The sequence below is a fragment of the Neltuma alba genome, unplaced genomic scaffold (assembly GCF_004799145.2).
Source record: "Neltuma alba isolate B1F8T4 unplaced genomic scaffold, ASM479914v2 tig00002744_pilon, whole genome shotgun sequence".
NCBI classification, from domain to species: Eukaryota; Viridiplantae; Streptophyta; class Magnoliopsida; order Fabales; family Fabaceae; genus Neltuma; species Neltuma alba.
Genome location: NW_021632994.1, coordinates 91,258 through 113,738, shown reverse-complemented (window position 1 = coordinate 113,738; position 22,481 = coordinate 91,258). Strand labels below are relative to the sequence as shown.

Sequence of the window (22,481 nt, the reverse complement as noted above, 5' to 3'; positions counted from 1 at the left end):
ATAATAAATAAATGGTTTTGCTATGTTTCTTTTATTTCTGATGGTATTCTTATATAGGACATTGTTTCACTTTTCCTTGACTTTGGCTTTCCGTATGTGCATAACTTCTTTTTTCTAAAAAAATCAACAAAATCAACTTTTTTGCCCAAAAATTTAATTTTAAGGTACGAAAAATACAAATTAATGATAACTAAGTCGCTTAATAATTTTTTAAAAGATATTATATAAATATTGATTGAGATATTTGCAACTAGGAATCTAACTACATTTGAAACTTGAATATCAAATATAAAAGGCAGATAAGAAGAGCTAAAAGATATGTTTCTCTGTGGGTTCCGTCCCTTAATGAGCAGAAAGTGTCAATCTGTGATGTGAGAGGAAGATGACGGGGTAAAAAGGTGAGAAGAATTTTCTTTAAAAATAAAAAATAAAAAGACTTAAAAAAAAAAAAAGGAAATGACGCTTGAGAAAGAGTAAGCTATATAAATATTTTTGTATTTCTTACTTGAATTTTTTTACTACCCTATTTCGTACTTGAATTAAAAATAATAAATATGTAAAAAAAATATTTTTTTTCAAAACAATATCTTTATTTATGAAAAGAGAGAGAATGAATAGAAAAAATATGTTTGAGAAAGACAGCGTGTGTTGGGGAAAAAAAGAGAGGGGGAGAGAGAGTAAATTGTTAATTAATAAAGATAACAATGAAAAAAATTAGTTAAAATTATATATATATATATATATATTTTAAGTGTACCTTATATATATATAAAAAAAAAGTGTGCTCATGAAAGGGAGTAATTTTGAAGTGGCAGAATATTTCACCTGCTTAAAATAATCTGTCAAATTAAAGACCTAAGTCGGGCATTAATAGTTAATTGACAGCTTTGTCGAACATGATGACGTGCTGCTTGTAGGTGTGTATCTCTTTCTTTGTTGCTGTTTTCTTTTTCTTTTCTTTTTTTGGTTTTTCGAAGATTGCCTCGAATGCATGTGACCTCCATTTACACAAATATGGCAATATAATATAGTGAGCCATCACGTGCATGCGATCCGAAAATAAGGAGTGCTGTTTCTGACCGTTGATGGTGAAAGCTAATTGCATTATACACTTTCTAAGTAATTTAAATTTTTAAAAATTTTTTGTTTATCGTAACTTTTCTATGGGATTGCTCGTTGGATCATCCACTTTAATCGTCCTTCAAGAAGAGAAAATTGCTATCCGCCATTAACCGCATTTCTATCTTCTCCTTCAGCATTTCGTTCGTTCTTCACTTCTTTGCTGCACCCAAACCAAACCATGGCCGATGTTATTACTCCGCTCCTTGACATCCTAACTTGTTTGTGTGGTTATTGCTCCAAGTGGGCAGATTCAATACGCCAGCTAGGAGACAGCCTCAACTCTTTGGAAAATGCTTCAAGTCAACTCAATGACATGTATCTTGATGTCAAGATGAGGGTCGAAACGGCACAACAGGATCCAGATCCAGCGCTAATGGTTTTGAATGAGGTAAGGGGTTGGATGGGCAGAGTAGAAGTCCTACAAAATGAAATCCAAGCCATTCTACAGCAAGGTGATGAAGAAATACAAGCCAAATGTTATGGAGGTCGCTGTCCCAAGAATTGTCGGGCTAGCTACAAGCTACAAAAAATGGTCACCCAAAAGTTGAGTGAAGTTAACAATCTTACAAGCCAAGGGCATTTTGATGTTGTGGCAGAAAAGTTTGCTCGCGATCAGTTCGATGAACTTCCTGTGGATAAAGTTATGGGTGTAGAATCAACATTTGAGGAGCTGTGTTCATGCTTTGAGAACAATCAGATGGGTATCATTGGTTTGTATGGAATGGGAGGGGTAGGCAAAACAACTCTACTTAAGAAATTCAACAATGATTTCTTATCCAAGAAAGTAAGCAATGTAGTCATCTGGGTTGTGGCGTCTAAAGATGCAGATCCTCAAAGCATTCAAGATGCCATTAGGAAGAAATTGTGTGTACAAGATTATATCTGGAGCAATAAGACAATGCATGAAAGAGCTCTTTTGTTATACAATGTCTTAATTAAGAAGAAATTTGTGTTGTTATTAGATGATGTGTGGGAAAGAGTTGATATGTTGAAATTGGGGGTTCCTTCTCCTAAAAATCATGAATGCAAGATAATATTCACAACTAGGTTGGAAGAGGTATGCGGCCTAATGGATGCACAGAGGTGCATAAAAGTAGATTGCCTCGCACCAGATAAAGCGTTTGAGTTGTTCAAGGAAAAAATGGGTGAAGCTACTCTTGAAAGCCCTCATATATTGCCTCTTGCAAAACAAGTGGTGGACGAGTGTCAAGGGCTGCCACTTGCTCTTTGTACTGTTGGACGTGCCATGGCCAACAAGATTACTCCCAATGAATGAAAGCATAGTATAGAAGTTTTCAGGAGTTGTCCCTCAAAGGTCCAAGGTATTGTTGGAGATGTCTATGCCTTGCTTGAATTTAGTTATGAGGGATTGCCAAATGATACTTAACAAATCATGTTTTCTGTATTGCGCCTTGTTCCCTGAAGATTATAACATTGATAAACGAATGCTCATTTTGCTATGGATAGCAGAAGGTTTGTTGGTTAAATTTGATTACGATATTCATGAAGCATGTAAGGAAGGAGAAGATATAATCTCAACTCTAAAATATGCTTGCCTATTGGAAAATGGTGGGAGAGAAGGTACAATTAAGATGCATGATGTGATCAAAGATATGGCTCTCTGGCTAGCTTGTGGTCATGGGGAAACAAGAAGATTCTCTGTAAGGGATTGTTCCAAGACAACAGGGCTTGGAGTATAAAATCATGCAAAGTGGAAAGAGGTGGAAAAGTTATCAATGTGGGGCTGGGGTGAAATGAGTGTCAACTTCTCACAAAAACCTCATTGTCCCAATCTCGTCACTCTGCTTATTAGGAATACTGGGATAGAAGTCTTTCCAACTGAGGTATTTGTCCTTCCAAGTACTCTTAGAGTAATAGACTTGTCTAGTAATTTTGGAATAAAAAATCTACCATCAACCATCGGGGACTTCGTAAATCTAGAACACATGAACCTAAGCAATACGTATATAACAAAATTGCTAGAGGAGTTGAAGAATTTGAAGAAGCTGAGGTTCTTGTTGCTAGACAAACTAGCAAAGCTTGAAATCCCAGGAGAAATCATATCCAGCTTGTTATCTCTTCAAGCTTTTAGCATGAGAGGGTCAGAAGTTCAAGGTATTGATGAAAATGTGTTGTTAAATGAGCTTGAAGGCTTAGATAATCTTCAAGATATACGCATTTTTGTCTTTAGCACATCCTCTATTGAAAAAATACTGATCTCCTCAAAATTGCAAAGGCGCATATGTGAGCTATCTGTTGTAGGAGTAAACTTACCAGTCCATGACTTGTTCTTATCACTTGGAAAAATGGAGCATCTTGAAATATTACAAGTTCAGGAGCACAGAGAACAAGAGGAATCAGAAGCTGTGGATATTCCGAGGAGGTCATTTTGGGTACATGATTACATAATCACCCTTTGTGAGTTGCATATCGGATGGTTTCCAAATAACCTTGACTTGAATTGGCTTATACGTGTTCCAAACCTCCAAGTCCTTGAAGTATTCCATTGTGATTCATTGGTGGAAGTTATAAGTGAAGATTTTGGGACTGCTGACACTGAGAGAGTGAAAAGTAATCTTTTCTCACTAAAAAAAAATTTGACTTTCAGCGGCGACAAAAGTCCAAAAGTCGCCGCTGAAAAACTTTAGCAGCGACATTTCGTCACTACCAGGTCGTTGCCGTAGCGGCTGTGGCTGAAACTTATCAGTGGCGACACAAAAAGTCGCCGCTCAAACTAGACATTCTTTCGTCACCGCTGAAACTAGACATTCAGCGTCGCCGTTGAAAGCTGATGAGTTTGCCACCCGGGTGGGTCGCCACTGACACATAAGAATCAGCGGCGACTAATGTTGCCGCTAAAACAGTCTTCAACGGCGACATTTCCGTCGCTGTTGAAGCCTATTTCAGCAACGACTTGAATGTCGCCGCTGATTATATTTTCAGTGGCGACATTATAGTCGCCGTTGATTATCTTTTTTTTGTGATTTTAATTATTTTTATAATATATTAATTATGCTAAAAACTTTATTTATATTCCTGATAAATATTATCAAAAGGTTTAATAAAAATAAAGTAATTAACACACAAATATAGTATATTAAATAATAAGATTTATAACCATCAAAGTGTTTTTATGTCTTTAACTAAAAAAAACATTATTCAATTAAAAGATACATTACATAATACAAAAGAAAAATTACATAGAGGGACCAATACTAGGGACGCTAGAAGTAGGGGTATCTGCAGGAGCATTTAACTGCATCTTTTGCATGAAAGCAGTGAACTGAGCTTGTATTCTCTGTTCCATCAATTGCTCCATCCTTTGTTCAAGTTGTGTACGCTCTGCTTTCATCTTTGCTCGCTCTGCAGCACGTTCTGCTTCCATCTTTTCTCGTTCTGCTGCACGGAATAAGAAAACAGGGAAGCAAGGAAGGACAGACAGTTATAAGCAATCAAAAGTTCCTCATCAAGTCATCAACTCTTCATTTGCAAACAAAACAGATGTTCCTGCAGTCGACGTTGAAGATTATCTATTTCAATTATTTTTCCTGAGCACCTTTTGAAAATGTCCCACTTGATTCGTTGAGTCCACAAGATGAGCAGCCTTGCCAAAGAAAGTATGAACTCCTGTAGCAATAACAACTGCTTCTATCTCCCCCTGTTTGCATGTAGAGCCTGAATAAACACTATCGCCGGGTCCTTTCGTCACAGGAAGGGACTCGCCTGTAAGTGCGGACTGCAACCCAAGTTTTGTGCATAATAACAACTCAGCTCATCCATATGATAATCTGATTTCAACTTCTCAACAAAAGAAAAAAAAACAGATGTTGCAGAATGTACTTGATCAATCTTCAATGGATCGCCATCGAGGAGACGAGCATCAGCTGGAATAATATCTCGTAGCTTCACACTACTTATGTCACCAGGAACAAGAATGCTTGCATCCTCCTCAACCCATGTCCCATCTCGAAGGACCTAAATAATTTTGTCACGAATCATATCAAAAGTACATGATAACAGAGAAGTATTAAATTGTTTCAACCAGACACAAGCTAATTCTGATACATAAAACCTGCACTTTAATATACAAACAGAGAAGTACTGGTGCCAATTGCCAAATATAAGTTCTTTGTAATTAAATTAATACCTTAGCTTTGGGTGCTAGTCGAGCCATGAGAGCTGCAGCAGCATTACCTGCGTTGTTCTCCTCTATGAAACTCATTGTGGAATTGATAAATAGGAGTGTGATGATTCCGACAAAGTCTTGCCAATCGGGAGGTTTCCCCTGAGTTTACAATAAGGAATTATGCAACGCATGGATAATTCGAACCATGTATGAAGACTCTTCTAGAATCACTTAGATGCGAACTGCTCTAGTCGAATAATATGAAATCCAAATTATGTATATCTTTTTCAAAGATGCGAACTACATGTTATTAGTCTGTCTTGTTGGCATCATCTTCGTTTTCTGCTTTTTTAAGGTAATAAATGAATTATGGCACAATCTTATGATAAATAGATAAATAATTGAGCCATACAACACACAGAGACAGAAATAGAAGAAGCTAGCACGTGGTGGGAGGAAGCTGCAGTTTAATTACTAAGCATTACCCACATCAATAACTCCAACTAGCACGTGGTGGGAGGAAGCTGCAGTTTAATTACTAAGCATTACCCACATCAATAACTCCAACTAGCACGTGGTGGGAGGAAGCTGCAGTTTAATTACTAAGCATTACCCACATCAATAACTCCAAGAAACCAAGCAACGACCAATATTATAATTTAATAATAGACCTTTGACCTTGATAGACACAACCTTAAGTTCCTCAGCAGCTTCATTGGATCCAGTAGTTAAGTATATATATCCTCGTTTTAAGCACTAGATTATACATTTAGAATCTCCGCGTCCTAAGACTTTGGTAGATAATTTTTAATATGACTTTTATGTTGAACTTTATTAAACCACATAAAAGGATCTGTGAAACTTTGGTATCACCAAAACAAAAACCAACGAGAGAGAATCCAAACTTAAACAAGTATATAAGCCAAACTAACAAAGCATCATAGATTCAACGCAGACGCAGGGTGAAGATGAGAGCTGAGGAATTCGTCACACGATACATATGGACAGAGATAGTGATCAAAGAAACTATTTATAAGCACATAAGAAGCATAGGGGATCAGACTTAATTAATCATTGCATATCTCTAACTAGCCAGAATCGTTGTCGCATTTGTTGCTTGACATCACAAACCCTCTTTGGCTTCAGTTTGTACAATTAGAAAATATTTTCTTCTTTCAGTAAACAACACATACACATGACAGCCATTAAATCTAGAGGATTTCAAAAAAAAAACACACACACAATCAATCACAGCAAATTGGAGGAAAAAACAGATCTCAAAATGCAAAACAAGAAAGGGGAAAAAAAATACAGCACTACAAGACTTCAAGCAAAGAAGAAGATCAGCGCACTTACATGGATGACAGCAAGAAACAACGCTGGAAGTGATGGACTAAACACAGATGGACGCTGGAATAAGTTAGATGCTCAAAACTTTTCTGCACGGCCAGCACTGGTGAGAGGGAAAAGTAAACTTTTCAGAAGATTGGGGCGCACAAGTTAAATTGTTTTGGGTTTCAAAATGAAAAACTTTAGATATAAAAACAATGCAAAAGCCTTGCCAAAAACATGCGTGGCTTTAGTGGCAGGGGGAGTATTGGTTTTTACCAGGTCCCCTGTTCGAACCAGCCAAATAACAAATTAATTATTTTTAACCTTTTTGAGCCAAAATAAATGTGTGAAAAATGGACATTTGTTAGACTTGAACACAGGACCTCTAAATTGACATAAGCAAGCATGGCCAGCCAAGATAATGAATTTAATTGAAACTATCAAGCAATAGAAAATATATATCTATAATATACAACTGTATATGTTTTACAAAATTTAATTAATCACATTTTAAATAAAAAATATAAATAGTAATAATATTTAATTAACTATATACATGATTTTATTATCTATATCTCTCTCACATTTTTAATTAATTACATTATCTCCTTCAATAATTTTATTTCTCAATCCTCTCATACATATGTTCATCATCAAATATTATTATGTCAATTAAGTATGCTCACACTAATTTAATTATAATAATCTCTCTCATATATTTAATTATGTTATCTCTTTCAATTATAATATCCTTCTCTCTCTCACACATACACACTATCTCTCTTCTAATAATATTTACATCTACCTCTCACACACACTCTATACTTCATTACTTACCCCATCACTCAAACTTGCAGACTTTTTCATGCATGCCTCCTCTCATTTCTCTCCCATGCACAATGTTTTTCTATTCCATCTCTCAAACATTTGGATATGGTATATGTGTGTTAAACACACTCCAAACTTTCTTCCTCCCCCTTTCTCTCTCAAACACCATATTATCTTTCTTTTAGTCTCTCTCTAACACAAAAATACATAAAAAACATTAATTATCAAAGTCACTTAATTACACAAATAAAAGATTATTATATAAAATTTTTACAAAAAATAAAAAATGATAAAAAAATGTGAAAAAACTTTCAGCAGTGACAAAAAGCAATTTCAGTGGCGACAAAAAGTGTCGCCACTGAAAAAAGATTCAGCGGCGACTGAAAGCAGGATTCAGTGGCGACATAAAGAGTCGTCACTGAAAGAAGATTCAGCGGCGACATTTATTCGCCGCTAAAAAAAATTCAGCGGCGACTTGAATTGTCGCCGCCGCTAAAAGTGTAGACTTTCAGCGGCAACCATTCAAGTCGCCGCCGTAGTGTACACTTTGGGCGGTGACAAATTTTGTCGCCGCTGAAAGTTTGCACCTACAGCGGCGACAATAATAAGTCGCCGCCATAACTATCACTTTTGGTGGCGACATACTTGTCGCCGCAAAAAGGCATGACTTTTAGCGGCGACAGTTCTTGTCGCAGTTAAAAGTCATATTTTCAGCGGCGACTTCTTTTGTCGCCGCTGAAAGTTCAATTTTTTTGTAGTGTCTCTAGTCTCACTCACCTTGTTTTGGCACGTCTGAGTAACTTAAGGAGCATTTGCAGAATGGCATTGCAATGTCCTTTTTTGAAGGTGATTGAAGTAACGCATTGCCCCAGTTTGAAGAAGCTCCCATTTAATTCTCAAAGTGCATTGAAAAATCTAAAATGTTTTCGAGGAGAATCTAAGTGGTTGGATCAATTGGAATGGCAAGACGAAGCTACCAAGCGGCTTATTTCATCAAAATTGGAAAGGTAATTATTTCTGCCAAGTAATCGCAATCAGTTAAAAGCATTCGACCAAAGTATTCTTACTTCCATGCAAATGACCCAAACGCTGCATGCATATAAATATTTGTCACGAGATTATAATATCTGTGAATAATATTTATTTTCGCAATATTTCATATGGATCGTTGCATTTGAATTTCACAGCGTTTTAAAATTTGTAGAATTCTTAGTTAAAGTACGCATAGCATATAAGAAAATTTTGATATTATCACGTCTACCTGCACATGTCTCGTTTATGCACTTCTATAGAACTGCACCGAAAATGAAGAGAAATAGTAAATTTATAAATATTTTGACATATAAATCTGCTTGTGGCCTATGATTCGGTTAATACAAATTTTTCGTTCCTCATTATTGTCCTCATTTTGGTTTTGGTTTCTTAGATTTCAAACCATAGGATTTGATCTCTTAAGTTTCTTTTTATATAAAACATTGGTTTTTGTACATAGAACATTTTGCCCCTTTAGGGACTAAAACCTCTTATTTAAAATTTGAGAGACACAAATTAAAATGAAGTCAAACTTGAGGGACCAAAAATTATATTAACCCTTCTATAATTTGGTTAAATTTTTTTTTTCGCCGGTTGCTGTCTGCTGGTTTTGGGTGTTATGCCCTTTGTTTTGTTTTGGCTTGGGCCTTTAATTTGTATGGTCCTTTTCTATGATTTAATCAAAAAACTTTTAATGAGTATTTGGCAAAAAAATGATGGAGAGACTCCTTTGAAAAAAAAAAACTTGAAATGATGAAATCCTAAATCAATTTTGATTTCTTATGCTTTAATGGTTTCTAACAACAACTGACTTGCAAATAAGTAATAACGACATATGAATAATTATATTCTTTTTCATGCCTAATTAAAAACATTAAGCTGTTATATGCAACAAATCTTGCAAAGGCCACATTAAGCTATTATATGCAACAAATCTTACAAAGGCCCAAGCTTGATTAATTTTCTCTTTTTAACTTTGCATGCAGCGGCGACCCACTTGAAGGTACATTTAAACGCATTGTGAGGGAGGAGCTGAGATTGGCAACAAGATGGTATCCTCTTGTCAATAACTGAGTGTGTACCTTTTATTGTGATGTTATTCATCTTTTCAAGAACCTTTTATTGATATTACTGGACTATGGTTTGATTTTCAACACTGTTCACCCTTAAACAGTGCCATAAGATTGCATGTTATGTATTTTCTCTTTTTCATGGTATGATGCATTGCAATGGTAAGCTTCATTTGAATATATGTGTATCATTAAGACATTAACTGCGCTGATTAGTATCTAATTTTCGAATGAAAATTAAGTCTGTATTTAAACTTTTAAAGATTACCTTCACATTTTTCTTATAAGTTTTCTTCTCCATTATTCTTACCCACCCACACAGGCTTCTCTACTTTCATTGGCCATCAAATTGTTTTGCTCTTTTGCCTTAGCGATGATGTTGATTTTCTCAATTTCTGGTGCTCATGACTTTAATACATTCCACCTCCTGGAGCAACATTAATTTGCTACTTAATGCTCTCAATTATGTGGGTGAAACGGAAAAGCATGCTCTCAGCATCCAAATCTCAGCCATTGAAATTAATATAACAGTTCGCGTTGTGCCACATCATTATGTTATTAAAAATTAGTGATAAATCTTAATGATAGTATAAAATTTTTTGCCAGCTTTTAACTATTTAGATTTTTTTTAGCATGTATTCAAAAAATATTTTCCTCCTGACTCATTTCAACTGGAGAATTTTTGAGAGGTCCAGACATTAAACTGATTCAAATAATCATAGATGATGAAAATCCTTAACCACCAAACATATATATGCTTATGTAATTTTTTGGACTGATCCAACTTCTACCGAAAGATTTAACAGAGATCGAGTCATATAAAACCATAAAGAGTGGAAAAACTATACCAAATTTTTTATTCTTTATTTTTTAATTAGAATGCTTGTTAGCATAATTTTACATCTATTTGTGATCCTATCTGACTCAATTTATATCAGTCCAGACTCCTAATTCTACAGTTAAAATAGTTTAAAGCTACTCAGCAATTTTATTGTGTCAATCAGATTCATTTTCAATTTTTAATAGCATGATGATGTGGCATGTTGTGAGATCTTAGGTCCCCTTTGGTACGAAACATTAAAAATGAGGAATTGTGATTGAAATTGTAATTGAAAAAAATCATTAAAATAGTATTGAGTATGAATAATCACTTATTATATGGGATTAAGCAAACCCATAGAGGTGAGATTGGGAAATACCACTTCCCCCCATGGTATTCTCCAATCCCACATATGTAGGTTTGGCTAATCCTTTATAACAAGCAATCTCTTATACTAAACATTCTTTCAATAAATTTTCTTAATTATAATCCCAATCCCAATTCCTCATTTTCAATGCTTTCTACCAAACATAACCTTAGATTAATCTGATGGACCATATTGGGACGCTGAGATACGCTGCCGCTGAGAGGATCCAGACCCGTGTGAAACATATTCACCTTTTGTTTTTTAATATCCAAAGTTTCTTTCGTCCAAGAAAGGTTACATGTAAAATCTTCATCTGTGAAAAGAATTATTCTGATTCAAGAAAAAGGAGAGCTGTGATGATGAAAACAACGATCCTCTTCAAAATATGATAGTCTCAAAATCATTTCTTACACATCACTTTGGAAATATAAGATCAGAGTTTATAAATCCTTTTCGTGGAAACAAAATCCAGAAATGAATGGCAAAATTCTGTATGAATTTGCTATGTTATAGTGACAGCAAGATATTTCTAGAGGAACTTATATAATCCAAATCAATCAACATAGCTTGAAGTACATGATTGATGAAAAGATGGTTATTACACCATGTTACCGTTTATGGCTCTCCAACTTAATGGCTTTGACTGAAACATTCATCTCACTCCTTTTTCTTATTGCCTCCACCATTCATTACGCTTTGATTTCACTGTAATATTCCCACGTTAGGACCGTGAATCAGTTGCATGATTTATTATTCACTTTAGTTGTTTTGGTGTTCTTCACCGCAGCAAAAGACTATATTTGCTGCGGCAAATGTTGCTGAACTTTGGACTATCGTTTCACTTCTTTTATGTTATATATGGAATGCACGCTTTTAGTTGGTTAGACGCCTTAGGTGTTGCTTTTGACTGGGATTTATGTGGCACCACTTGCAAAGACTTCTTTTAATTTTCATTGATGCAATTCATTGAATTTAGATGATTGATGTTGAGGCCGGAGGCCCTACTCTTGAACTATGACCAGTTGCTTATATTTGTCATCAATCAGGAGCGTAAAATTCTCGATAACCATGTTAAACTGATAGTGTTCCTATCTAACATGGTTATAAATGCCATGAATCCTATGAGATGGTGATGATACATGTGTGATAAGCCAATTTTTAATATCCATGACAGGTGATCATATTAGTGAAATCCTATTCTATCACAGATAACAGCTGGTAAACTTAAGAAGGTTCTTTTCTAACCTTAATAGCGTGTTTGTGTTTGCAACATCTTTTTCTTTTTTTAATCAATGTTAGCCAATGTATATTTGTGTTTTAATTTATTGTGGGATGTTAGAAAGGGTGTTACATAGTAAATGAAGCAGAAGCATATGAGTTTTCAAAATCAATGACGGCCTCCTTCAAGTCCCTAATCTCCCGAACAAAATACGTAAGACTTCCCACAGACTAGATTGGTGCCGTCCTTCTTGAACATAGCATCGGCTATTACATGTCATACTTACTTGCATATGTCTTGTTCATAGACTCCTATGCCAAAATGAAGAGAACTAGTAAATCTGCAAATATTTTGCCGTATAAAAATAAAAATGTTTGTGCTCTGTTATTTTTTAGTTTCGACTTGGGCCTTTGTGAGATTTGTTTTATTATTTAATTAAAAAACTTTCATGAGTATTTGGCCGGAAAAAAACTAAAAAAATGACGAGTAATTCTTGTTCATGCCTAATTAAAAACATTAGGCCATTATATGCAATAAATTTGTTAAAATTTATATAAGGAATAAAATGGTTTTTTAAACTTCTCAAAATTTGGGAATAATTAATTAGTTTGTATATGTAAAGGGAAAATTAATTTGGATGTATTATAATTTCACTTAGTTTTGAATTGGGACCTTGTGCTTCCTCTTTTTTTTCTTTCTTATTGGGTCCTTTAACTTTTTAAAGTTAGATTTATTAGTCCTTTTGCTAAACCCCATTAACCTCTGAAACATTCTTCTCCTTTTCTCTTCTTCAGCCTAGACCATGCTCTCATCCCTCTTTTACTCATTCCTTAACATCTTTTTCTTCCCCACCATTCTCCCGAACTCACCATTCCTTCCCACAAGGCACCATAAGAATATACAAAAAAATGAAGCCATTCGTCTCTGCTCATGCATGGACTGTTCCTTGTGAGTGGGTAGCGTGCGCTATAGGTGACTCCCCCCCCCCTTTTAACCAGGTTGTAGATGATTGTGTTGATTCTTTTTTTATCTTTTTCGTGTTTTTGCAGTAGTAGTAATCGCATGCATGTTTGGTGGGAAAGTTATTGCACGCTGAACTTGATGTTAATAGAATATGTTGTTGGTCTCAGAAAGACTTGGCAAATATCAATATCTGCGAAACCCATCTCTCACAAAAACTTCCCAACCCATATTCCTCTGCCGCTATAATCAAAACCAAGGGCGCTGGACATCTAGTCTTTTGATATCCCGCTGGGAGTTCTAGTTGCGCCTCTTCATCTGCACCCCCAGCTGTACCTCATTTTTTAGGCCCTTCCCAATTTTTTTTTGGGTCTTTACATTATTAGATTCTACATAAAATGATAACATTTTGATATCTCATATGCAAAAAAAGAATCATTTTTCAATTTTTTATAATTTTTTCAAACACTTAACACTCTAAATTAAAAAGAAATCGAACCATTGGAAGAAGGGTGAGTCCACCAACACGCACTACCTCCCAAATGTTTTTTCAAACACTTAACACTCTAAATTAAAAAGAAATCGAACCATTGGAAGAAGGGTGAGTCCACCAACACGCACTACCTCCCAAATGTCCTAATGTGGTGGTTTTAGCAATTCTGCTTCTCAGATGACGCTGTCATTGCCGATGACACTGATGGGAACGAATGGTGGGAAAGAAAAAGATGTTGAGGAATGAGAAAAGAGGGATGTGAGCATGGTCTGGGTTATGGCCGAAGCAGAGAAAATAGGCATGTTTTAGACATTAACCAAGATTTCTAATGGTGCTCATTTTTATTTAACAGAAATACTCATAAATTTAACCTTAAAAAGTTAGATGACCCTATAAAAAGAAAAAAATACTCAAGGATCTGATTCAAAACTGATTGAAACTGTAAGAACTTTCAAATTATTCTGTCCTATATTTTAAGAAAACTACATATCTATATTAAATTACATATATATCACACACATGTTAATTTTATACAAAAATAATATCGATATTTTATTTTGAAAAACAGCACATTAGAGAAAATTTAGAGAGTAACGGGCATTGAACCTAATGGGTTATCGACTAACAATTAATTATTTTTTTTTAGATATTTCAGTTATTTAGCTTTATTAGGGAATATTATTTGGTTTTAATTTTAATTGCACTACCAGAAAAAAGACTTTTCACAGCGGTTAATAGTGGCTTTTCGCGGCGGTTTTGAAAGCGAAGTTGATAAAGGTGACGTTGAAAGGTAAAGAAAACACGGCGATTTTGAACCGTCGTGAAAGTTGATTTTCCACGGTGGTTTTCTAGTTAACCGCCGTGGAAACTCCATTTTCCACGGCGGTTTTACATATGACCGCCGTGGAAAATCAATTTTCCACGGCGGTTTATTTATAAACCGCCGTGGAATATTCTTTTAACGGCGGTTATATATATAACCGCAGTTAAAAATACATGTTTTTTTTTTTAAATTCTGCTTGATTTTCATTTTTACCACCCTGCAGTTTACAGTTCCAAATAAATGTAGGCAGTGCAGATCACACAGAACAAGATCAATTAGCTAGTTGATATATATACAGCATTGAAATTTCTTTTACACAATTCGAAAATAGGGAACCGGCCAATATAATAGAACTAGGTGGTTAATTAAGACCAAGAAACACATATTGGCTAGGTCCAACAATTCTGAAATAGAAGTAACTACTTCTTTATACAATGGAAATCATGAACATGTACATATAAGAAGGAACCGAGAGAAAACATCTAACAATGAATTTTTTTAGAAATAACCTATATATTTGAAAGCTAAATTTCAATTTTTTCTACCAATGTTGTTGATAAAGTGTCCCTCATCAAGTTGATGTCATCCATGAGATATGGCGCAGTATTTTGAAATATCTGTTAATCAAAAATAACATAGTAAACTTAGTCAAAAATATGAAATGAATTGAAGAACGTCATGCAACGTAACTCATCTTTACCTCGTCTAATTTCTCAGTCGTTCCTGTCTCAATTATGTCATTCATGTAGCGGATGACATAATATCCACACTCAACATTCTTGTTGACAACGGTACTAAAAAAATAAGATATAAAATTGAATATTAGACATTATTGATTATAAACATTAACTTTAATTCATCCAAAAATGTTTAAAAGTTAGCTCAAAACAACATATACCTTTGGAAGAATCCATGTTGGTGCTTGTCTATTTTGTTTAATCGCCACAACATTAAAAGCATGAAAAGCCCTATCAACATTATAAGAGAAAATGATATTAGAGCATGCTTGTATAAACTTCACAAGTAATAAATATATAAATAAAACCTAACGTGTCGATGACATCTTGGGTTTCTTCTGATGGACTTCCACAGAGTGAATCGAACCAGTAAACTTTGTTGTCAAAAGGGGCAGAGACAATTAGAGTCCAATGATAACTGCAAAAGGCAAACCATGTTAATTATAACCCGACACATACAACTTGTATATCTCAAATACAATAATACACTTACCCTTCCACGTAAGGTGCAAAATATATTAGCTTTCTGGTCTGAGTCATTGTGGTCATAATGTAGATTGACCTTGCTTCCACAGTATTAAATTCTTTCTGTACCCTTTGAGGACACATAAAGCCATATGTTCCTTTAAGTCCTCCGTTTCGACAGATTTGATTAAAGTGCCTGTTGTTCAAGTAAAAAACATTAGGACATGCATGAAATATAATATGTTATAAGAAAATGATATTGTAACTTACAAAATAGCGAGCTGCATGAAAGCTATATCAAGCTCCTCAAAGTTGAGGAACTGAACAAGATCCCTCTTGTCAATGGTGAAGTCGTATGTTATATCTGAACCCACAACCCCCAACGGCATCTTGAAAGTCACAGGCTTATCCATGTTTGGCACCATGGAATGAAGAACCTCCAAACTGGAATACATAAGCGCAATATCACCAGGAAGAGGCAAGAGTACAGGATCAGATGATGCGCTCATTGTGGCCTTCTTTGCTGCCGTCTTCTTCACCATTGGCTTTGCAATAAGTCTCTTTGGCCACAAAATGAAATGTCCTTTAGCTTGGGCCAAGAGTCGAACCTCATCAGTAGGATTGGGCACTCGTGTACCCCCTGACCACGAACAATCCTCTCCACTGTCACCCTTGCTTGATTGCTTGGAATTTTGTTGCCGTGAATCGTTGTGCCCATGAATGCTCGACCACTAGCAACATGAACAAGTGAATTTTCATAATCCACATAGAAAGAACACGGCATCCCATTGTCTTCGACAGGGTCAGACATTGTCAGTGGCTGTGTCTGATTATTACTGCCCTTCCCGCTTTTTATCACAGGTGAACCCTGAAACATAATATGAAATTAGTTAAGAAACATTAAATAAGTTTAAATGGATCAAATGAATCTTTAGAAGATTTAAAAAGATGTGTGATTATTACCTGGGAAGGTTCAGATACTCAGGGCATCTGGAATCCACTCGTACCCATCATCATCAGAGTCTGTTGAAACTTGGCATCGAATTCGTCACGTATTTTTTGCATCTCTGCCATGTGTTGTTGACTTAGTTCAGCTTGAACTCTCTCTGTTTCTTCCTGTAGTTGTTGGTCGAGCTCCTCTTTAGATACCATGTTAGCGGAGGATGATCTAGTGCTTCTTCGTGAAGCAGAGCCAAAAAATTCTTTAATACCAATCCCTTTAGGGGTCCCTCGGACTCTTCCGGGATGGTCAGCCTTTCCAATAGCAGTGGCCAAGATATCCATCCGTCCTTGAGGGATGAATGTACCTTGAGATAATTGCTCCTCAAGTGTATCCTATATCATTAAAGCAACAAATTCAATTTAAGATAATTGAAAAAAACAATTAATGAAGCATAATTCTTAAATATTACTTACAATCCTCTCAGCAACAGCAGCAGACTGTGGAGTAATGTATTGACCCTTTTTAATCCTCGCCGCCTTCCATTTTTCTTGGCGAGAAGGACGCTCAATAGGTGGCATGTAACCAGTAGGATCTGAAGCAGCAGCCATCTGTGCATTCTTCAGCCGTTCCTCCATCATACTTCTTTCCAACCCACCATACCCTGCACGAGACATGGTATGTAGGTATACATTCTGCTCAGATATTCGTTTGTTCTTCTGACTCAATGCCTATGACAATGAAACCAAATCGACAAAATTAGTTTAGTTAAATAAAATATGACCTGATTAAAAATTAATTTAAAGAAACCAAACCTGAAATGCAGGGTCTTCACGTTGCTTCACAAAACTCTCCCATGCCTCTTCACTAATAAATGAATATCGTTCCTTAGGATGCCCACCCTTTCTTTTTCCATGAATATAATGTTTTGTAAGCGTGGACTTAAAATCCCTCCATCGTTCATCAATTTGCTTCAATAGACGGTCTCTCATTTGCTTAGTGGCAGGAATATCAAATGTCAGCTGCAATACAATAATAGCATAGAGTTATAAAGTAAATAAGCAACTATAATTGAAACAAGTAGAGAAAACAATGCACAATATACCAATATATCCTCCCAAAGGTTTTTCTTCAAATCTTTGTCCACCTTTTTCTAGCTAGGAATGTCAATGCTAATCTTACTGCGTGCGAGATAACCCACATAACTAGTAAATTGAGCCCCATCCTTTCCTATAGGCTTCAGATCATTATCAAACTCCACTGTAATCCTCATAGGCTGTGTGCTCTCATCACGTAAAGCTAAATGCCTCATATGGGTTGGCCCTCTACCCTTTCTCCGGCTAGTAATAGAGTTGTCGTCACCAGAACCCTGTTGACCGGATCCGTCCATTTCCTGTTTAAAGAACAACGAATTAATAAATGTAAGAATAAAAAATATCAAGTTAATATAAAACATTATATTATTAAGTATATTTAGCAACAAAAAAAAAATCAAAGAATTCATTTGAGGCTTACAACGATTATCCTCCCAAATTCCTTCACAATGATAATCTCTAACAGCATAGTCATCATCTACCAAATCTAATTCAACTGCTTTAGGTCGAATAGCTGTGAAAGGCGGGGTTTCATCAAGATTAAGCTCTAAGTCACCATCATCTCCACCAACTCCTTGCCTTTTACCTTGAAGCACGATAGACAATTTCTTTTTTGCTAGATCGGGAACGAAGAACACTTGTTTTGCTTGACTTGCCAAAATAAATGGCTCGTCTCCATATCCAAACCTCTCAAGATCGACCGAAACAAATCCAAATTCTTCATCCACTTGCACAGCATTACTATTAACCCACTTACATTTGAAGACGGGAACTTTAAACTTGGTATAACTAACCTCCCATATCTCTTCTATTATTCCATAATAGGACATTGTCGCCAACATTGGGTTTCTGTCTTTAGAACTAGCAAAATGCATGGCTTCCGCTACTACCATCACCCCACTATTCTGCATAGTACTCTTATCGTCTTGGGTTTTTGTGTAAAAAGAATAACCATTTATATCATATCTACCCCAACACAAAACCTTAAAAGAAGGCCCTGCAGCTAGCCTCTGTATTGTCTCAGAAGGATTGCCATCTTTTAACACTTCTCGCTTGAACCACTCTGCAAATGACTTATTATGTTCATTAGCTAGTTGCATATCACTCTTTCTTGGATTCAAGTTCCTCAGCATATTCTTGTGAGCATTTAAGTAAGGCAAAACTTCATCCGTGTTGTTTAAAATGTATAAATGTGCCTGCATTACAACTTCTCTTGACATAGACCTCACTATGACACCCCGTGTTCCCTTGCTTCTTCTCCCCTGATCATGTCAAGATTGAGGAAGACCAACTGCCTTTACCCTATCAAGATATGCGTTACAAAACTCAACTGCCTCCTCAGCTACATATCTCTCAACAATTGATGCCTCAGGCCGATAAGGATTCTTAGAGTATCCTTTTAGGATTTTCATGTATCTCTCAAAAGGGTACATCCATCTTAAACACACAGGGCCACAAAGTCTTATCTCTCGTACAAGATGAGCTATCAAGTGGACCATAATATCAAAAAATGATGGAGGAAAATGCATTTCCAATTGAGAGAGGATCACATAACCTTCATTTTCTAATTCATCCAACTCAGCAGGATCAATGACTTTGCTGCAAATGGCACTAAAAAAACATATAAAGTCTTGTAATAGTATTTCTCACATCGGTTTTCATAATGCCTTGAATAGGAAGTGGAAGTAATTGTTGCATCAACACATGACAATCATGAGACTTCATTCCTGTTATCTTCAAATCTTGCATTGAAACAAGTTTGCTTAAATTAGAAGAATAACCTTGTGGCACCTTAATACTATTGACAAAACCACATAAACTTCTTTTCTCTTCTTTTGATAATGTGTGCGCAGCTGGATGTAAATAAGCCTGCTTACCATCTCTTTCTTGTGGGTGAAGGACATTTCGTATTCCAATTTCAACTAAGTCTCATCTTGTATTGATTCCATCTTTAGTCTTTCCACTTATATGCAAAAGTGTACCAACAAGGCTCTCACATACATTCTTCTCCACATGCATCACATCTAGACTATGCTTCACATCAAGACTTTGCCAATATGAAAGATCAAAAAAGACAAATCTTTTTTTTCCATATATTTCTCTCACCGGCAGTCTTCTTCTTCTTCTTCTTACCGAAGACCACATTAATTCCCTCCACCCGCTAATAAACTTCTTCTCCAGTTAATGGTCTTGGAGCCATTTCATATTCTTGTGAACCATTAAATGCCTTTTTCAATCTACGGTAAGGGCGATACCGACTAAGAAACCTTCTGTGACCAAGGTATACTGTCTTCCTGCTATGTTTAAGTTGCATATAGTGGGTGCCTTCTTCGCATATCGGGCATGCTTTATGCCCCTTAACATTGTATCCTGACAAATTTCCATATGCTAGAAAGTCATTTATCGTGGTGAAGATCATGGCAAGTAAATTGAAGGTCTCTTGTTTATATGCATCACACACATCAACACCTTCCTCTCATAATTTCTTCAGATCCTCAATCAAAGGTGCCAAATACACATCGATATCGTTTCCCGGTTGTTTTGGCCCCGAGATCTTCAAAGATAGCATGATATACTTTCTTTTCATACATAACCAAGGAGGCAAGTTGTAAATTACGAGGAGCACTGGCCAAGCACTGTGTGTGCTACTAAGATTACCATATAGGTTAATTCCATCCGTACAAAGCCCTAGCTGAAGGTTTCTTGGCTCGCCACCAAATTGAGGAAATTTTTGATCTATTGTTTTCCATTGAGGAGAATCTGCTGGGTGACGAAGCTTTCCATCACATATTTTCTCATCGAAATGCCATCTCAAGTTCTTTGCATCTATGGCATTAGCAAATAGACACTTAAATCGTGGTATTATTGGAAGATACCACAGAACCTTTGAAGTAGAACCTTTGGTCATCTCATTATAATCACCATCATCTTTCTTCATTTTGTATCTTGAAGTCCCATATTTAGGGCACTTATTCAACCCTTCATAATCATTTCTGAATAATATGCAGTCATTAGGACACGCATGTATGTTCTCATATTCCAAACCCATTGGACACAAAATCTTTTTTGCCTCATACATTCGTTTCGGAAGTGAATTCCCTTTGGGAAGAATATCACTCAGCAATTCAAGCAATTCTGTAAAACTAGCATCGGTCCAACCATTTCTTGCCTTCAAATTCATTAGTTTCAATACAGTTGTCAATCTTGTGTAATCATCTTTGCACCTTGGGTATAAAGGTGTCTCTGCATCACTACACAAAGTTTCAAAGGTAGAAGAAAACTGTGTAGAGGATTCAAACCTTATATCACAAAACATATCCGAAATTCTATCACCAAAGTCTTCATTCACAACCTTCTCATTTGTAAACAGTGTAGTCTTTCTAATTTATCCATGCTATATCCAATTTGTATACCTCAAATTTATCCCATCACAGATAAGATGTTCTTTTATCTCAGAAATACTCCGTCGACTATTGTTTAAACATTTGACACAAGGACAATAGTACAATCCATCTCTTTTACTAGGGGCATTTCTCTGAGCAAACTTAAGAAACTTTTCAACCCCATTCTCATATTCCTTGCTAATTCTCTTAGCTTTTATCCAACTACGATCCATTGTTCTACAGATTATTTAAACAACACTTTACTATCAATCAAAATTCATAACGAAGAAAAAAAACACAAAATAACAAACAGATTATTTATTACTAAATTCTTATATTTATTACAAAAAAATTACCAAAAAATCGAAATAAATATCAAAAAATTATTAAAAAAATTAAAAAAAACTTCACAACTAATCAACTCTAAACATTTAAACATGTTTCTAATACAGCATATAAAAAGGAATTAAGGTTTTCTCACATCCAATGCCCACCAATCAACACCAATCAACGGTTCAACCACATAAAAAATGCAAAATGAACAATACAAGCCAACCACAATGTAAAACTAACAAATCCATTTCATATATAACAGATTTTCATGGCCAAAACATTCAACAAACTAAGAAAAATTGAAAAGAATAAAAGAAGAGGATACTCACAGAGCAGAGAAGCTTTAAACGCGAAGTGAGGGCGGCGACGGACGGTGGCAGACGGCGGGATGGTGGGGGGTATGACCGGTTATCGGTGGTGGGACAGATGGGACCATGGCTGAGCAAGAACAACGCGAAATGAGAGGCGTTTGACCACGGCGGACGGCGGAAAGGCACCACAAGCTCAATGGAGGAGTTTAAACGGTGGGATAGTGGCGGGAATGGCAGTTTTTCGGTGGTGGGGCAGAGGGGGACCACGGCGCACTGAAGAAATGAGAAAGAAAGTGATTAAAGTCGAAACGGAGAAAGTAAAGAGACACACTTTCCAAGGCAGTTTTTAAGAAAACCGCCGTGGAAAGTGTTTTAACCGCCGTTAAAAATACTTTCAACGGCGGTTTTCTTAAAAAATGGCGTTGAAAGTGTAGGCCTCTTCAACTTATTTACAAAAATGCCACCGCGCTTTTTTCCACGTCATTTTTTTGCTTAACCACCGTTATTTTGCGACGTTAAAAGTCTTTTTCTAGTAGTGTTGATTGTTATCTTTTATCATTAATTGTTATTAGAATTTAATTTTGAAATTCTATAATGCTCTGTTATTAATTTATAGGGTTAGTTGAGGCTCATAAATAGCACCTCAACATATTTGCTTTGTACGCTTTTGATTATAAATTGAATAATGCTAAGTATTGAATTTTCTCCTTATATCTTTATTTGTCTGGTTTTCTCTTATTTTCCTGGTGTCCTGTCCCCTTTTCCTTCTCTCCTTTCTCCCTTTCCCTTTTCCCGTCTTATATCAATTGGCATCAGAGTCGGGTTCCACTTTTCTTCCACTGCATCCAAATACACGCTAACTCTAAAACACTCCAGAGCCACTACCCAAACGCGCCATAAACTCTAAAACCTTTATAACAATTGGTTTATCATCTCTATTCACCATGCTACTTAGTTGCATATATGGGTTACAGCTGATATCCATATATGAAGTGTCGATGCTTATGGCACTCCATCCTGATATAT

At 35.9% G+C, this 22,481-nt stretch overlaps 1 protein-coding gene across 1 annotated transcript; it reads left to right on the top strand.

Annotated features, from left to right (window-relative positions):
* The first annotated feature begins 1,300 nt into the window (after nt 1-1,300).
* On the top strand, nt 1,301-9,514 carry LOC114736556 (probable disease resistance protein At4g14610). Its single transcript, XM_028924413.1, has 5 exons — nt 1,301-2,397; nt 2,936-3,693; nt 3,830-3,930; nt 8,255-8,415; nt 9,427-9,514. Exons 1-5 carry the CDS (start codon nt 1,301-1,303, stop codon nt 9,512-9,514), a joined length of 2,205 nt encoding a protein of 734 aa, XP_028780246.1.
* The last annotated feature ends 12,967 nt before the right edge of the window (nt 9,515-22,481 follow it).

Bases quoted from the DNA above. Each gene is read 5' to 3' on its own strand.
- LOC114736556 (XM_028924413.1), top strand. From the start codon at position 1,301: ATGGCCGATGTTATTACTCCGCTCCTTGACATCCTAACTTGTTTGTGT. The intron at 2,398-2,935 runs AAAGCATAGTAT...TCTGCTTATTAG, and splicing joins AAGATTACTCCCAATGAATG to GAATACTGGGATAGAAGTCT. The intron at 3,931-8,254 runs GTGGGTCGCCAC...CCTTTTTTGAAG, and splicing joins CTGATGAGTTTGCCACCCGG to GTGATTGAAGTAACGCATTG.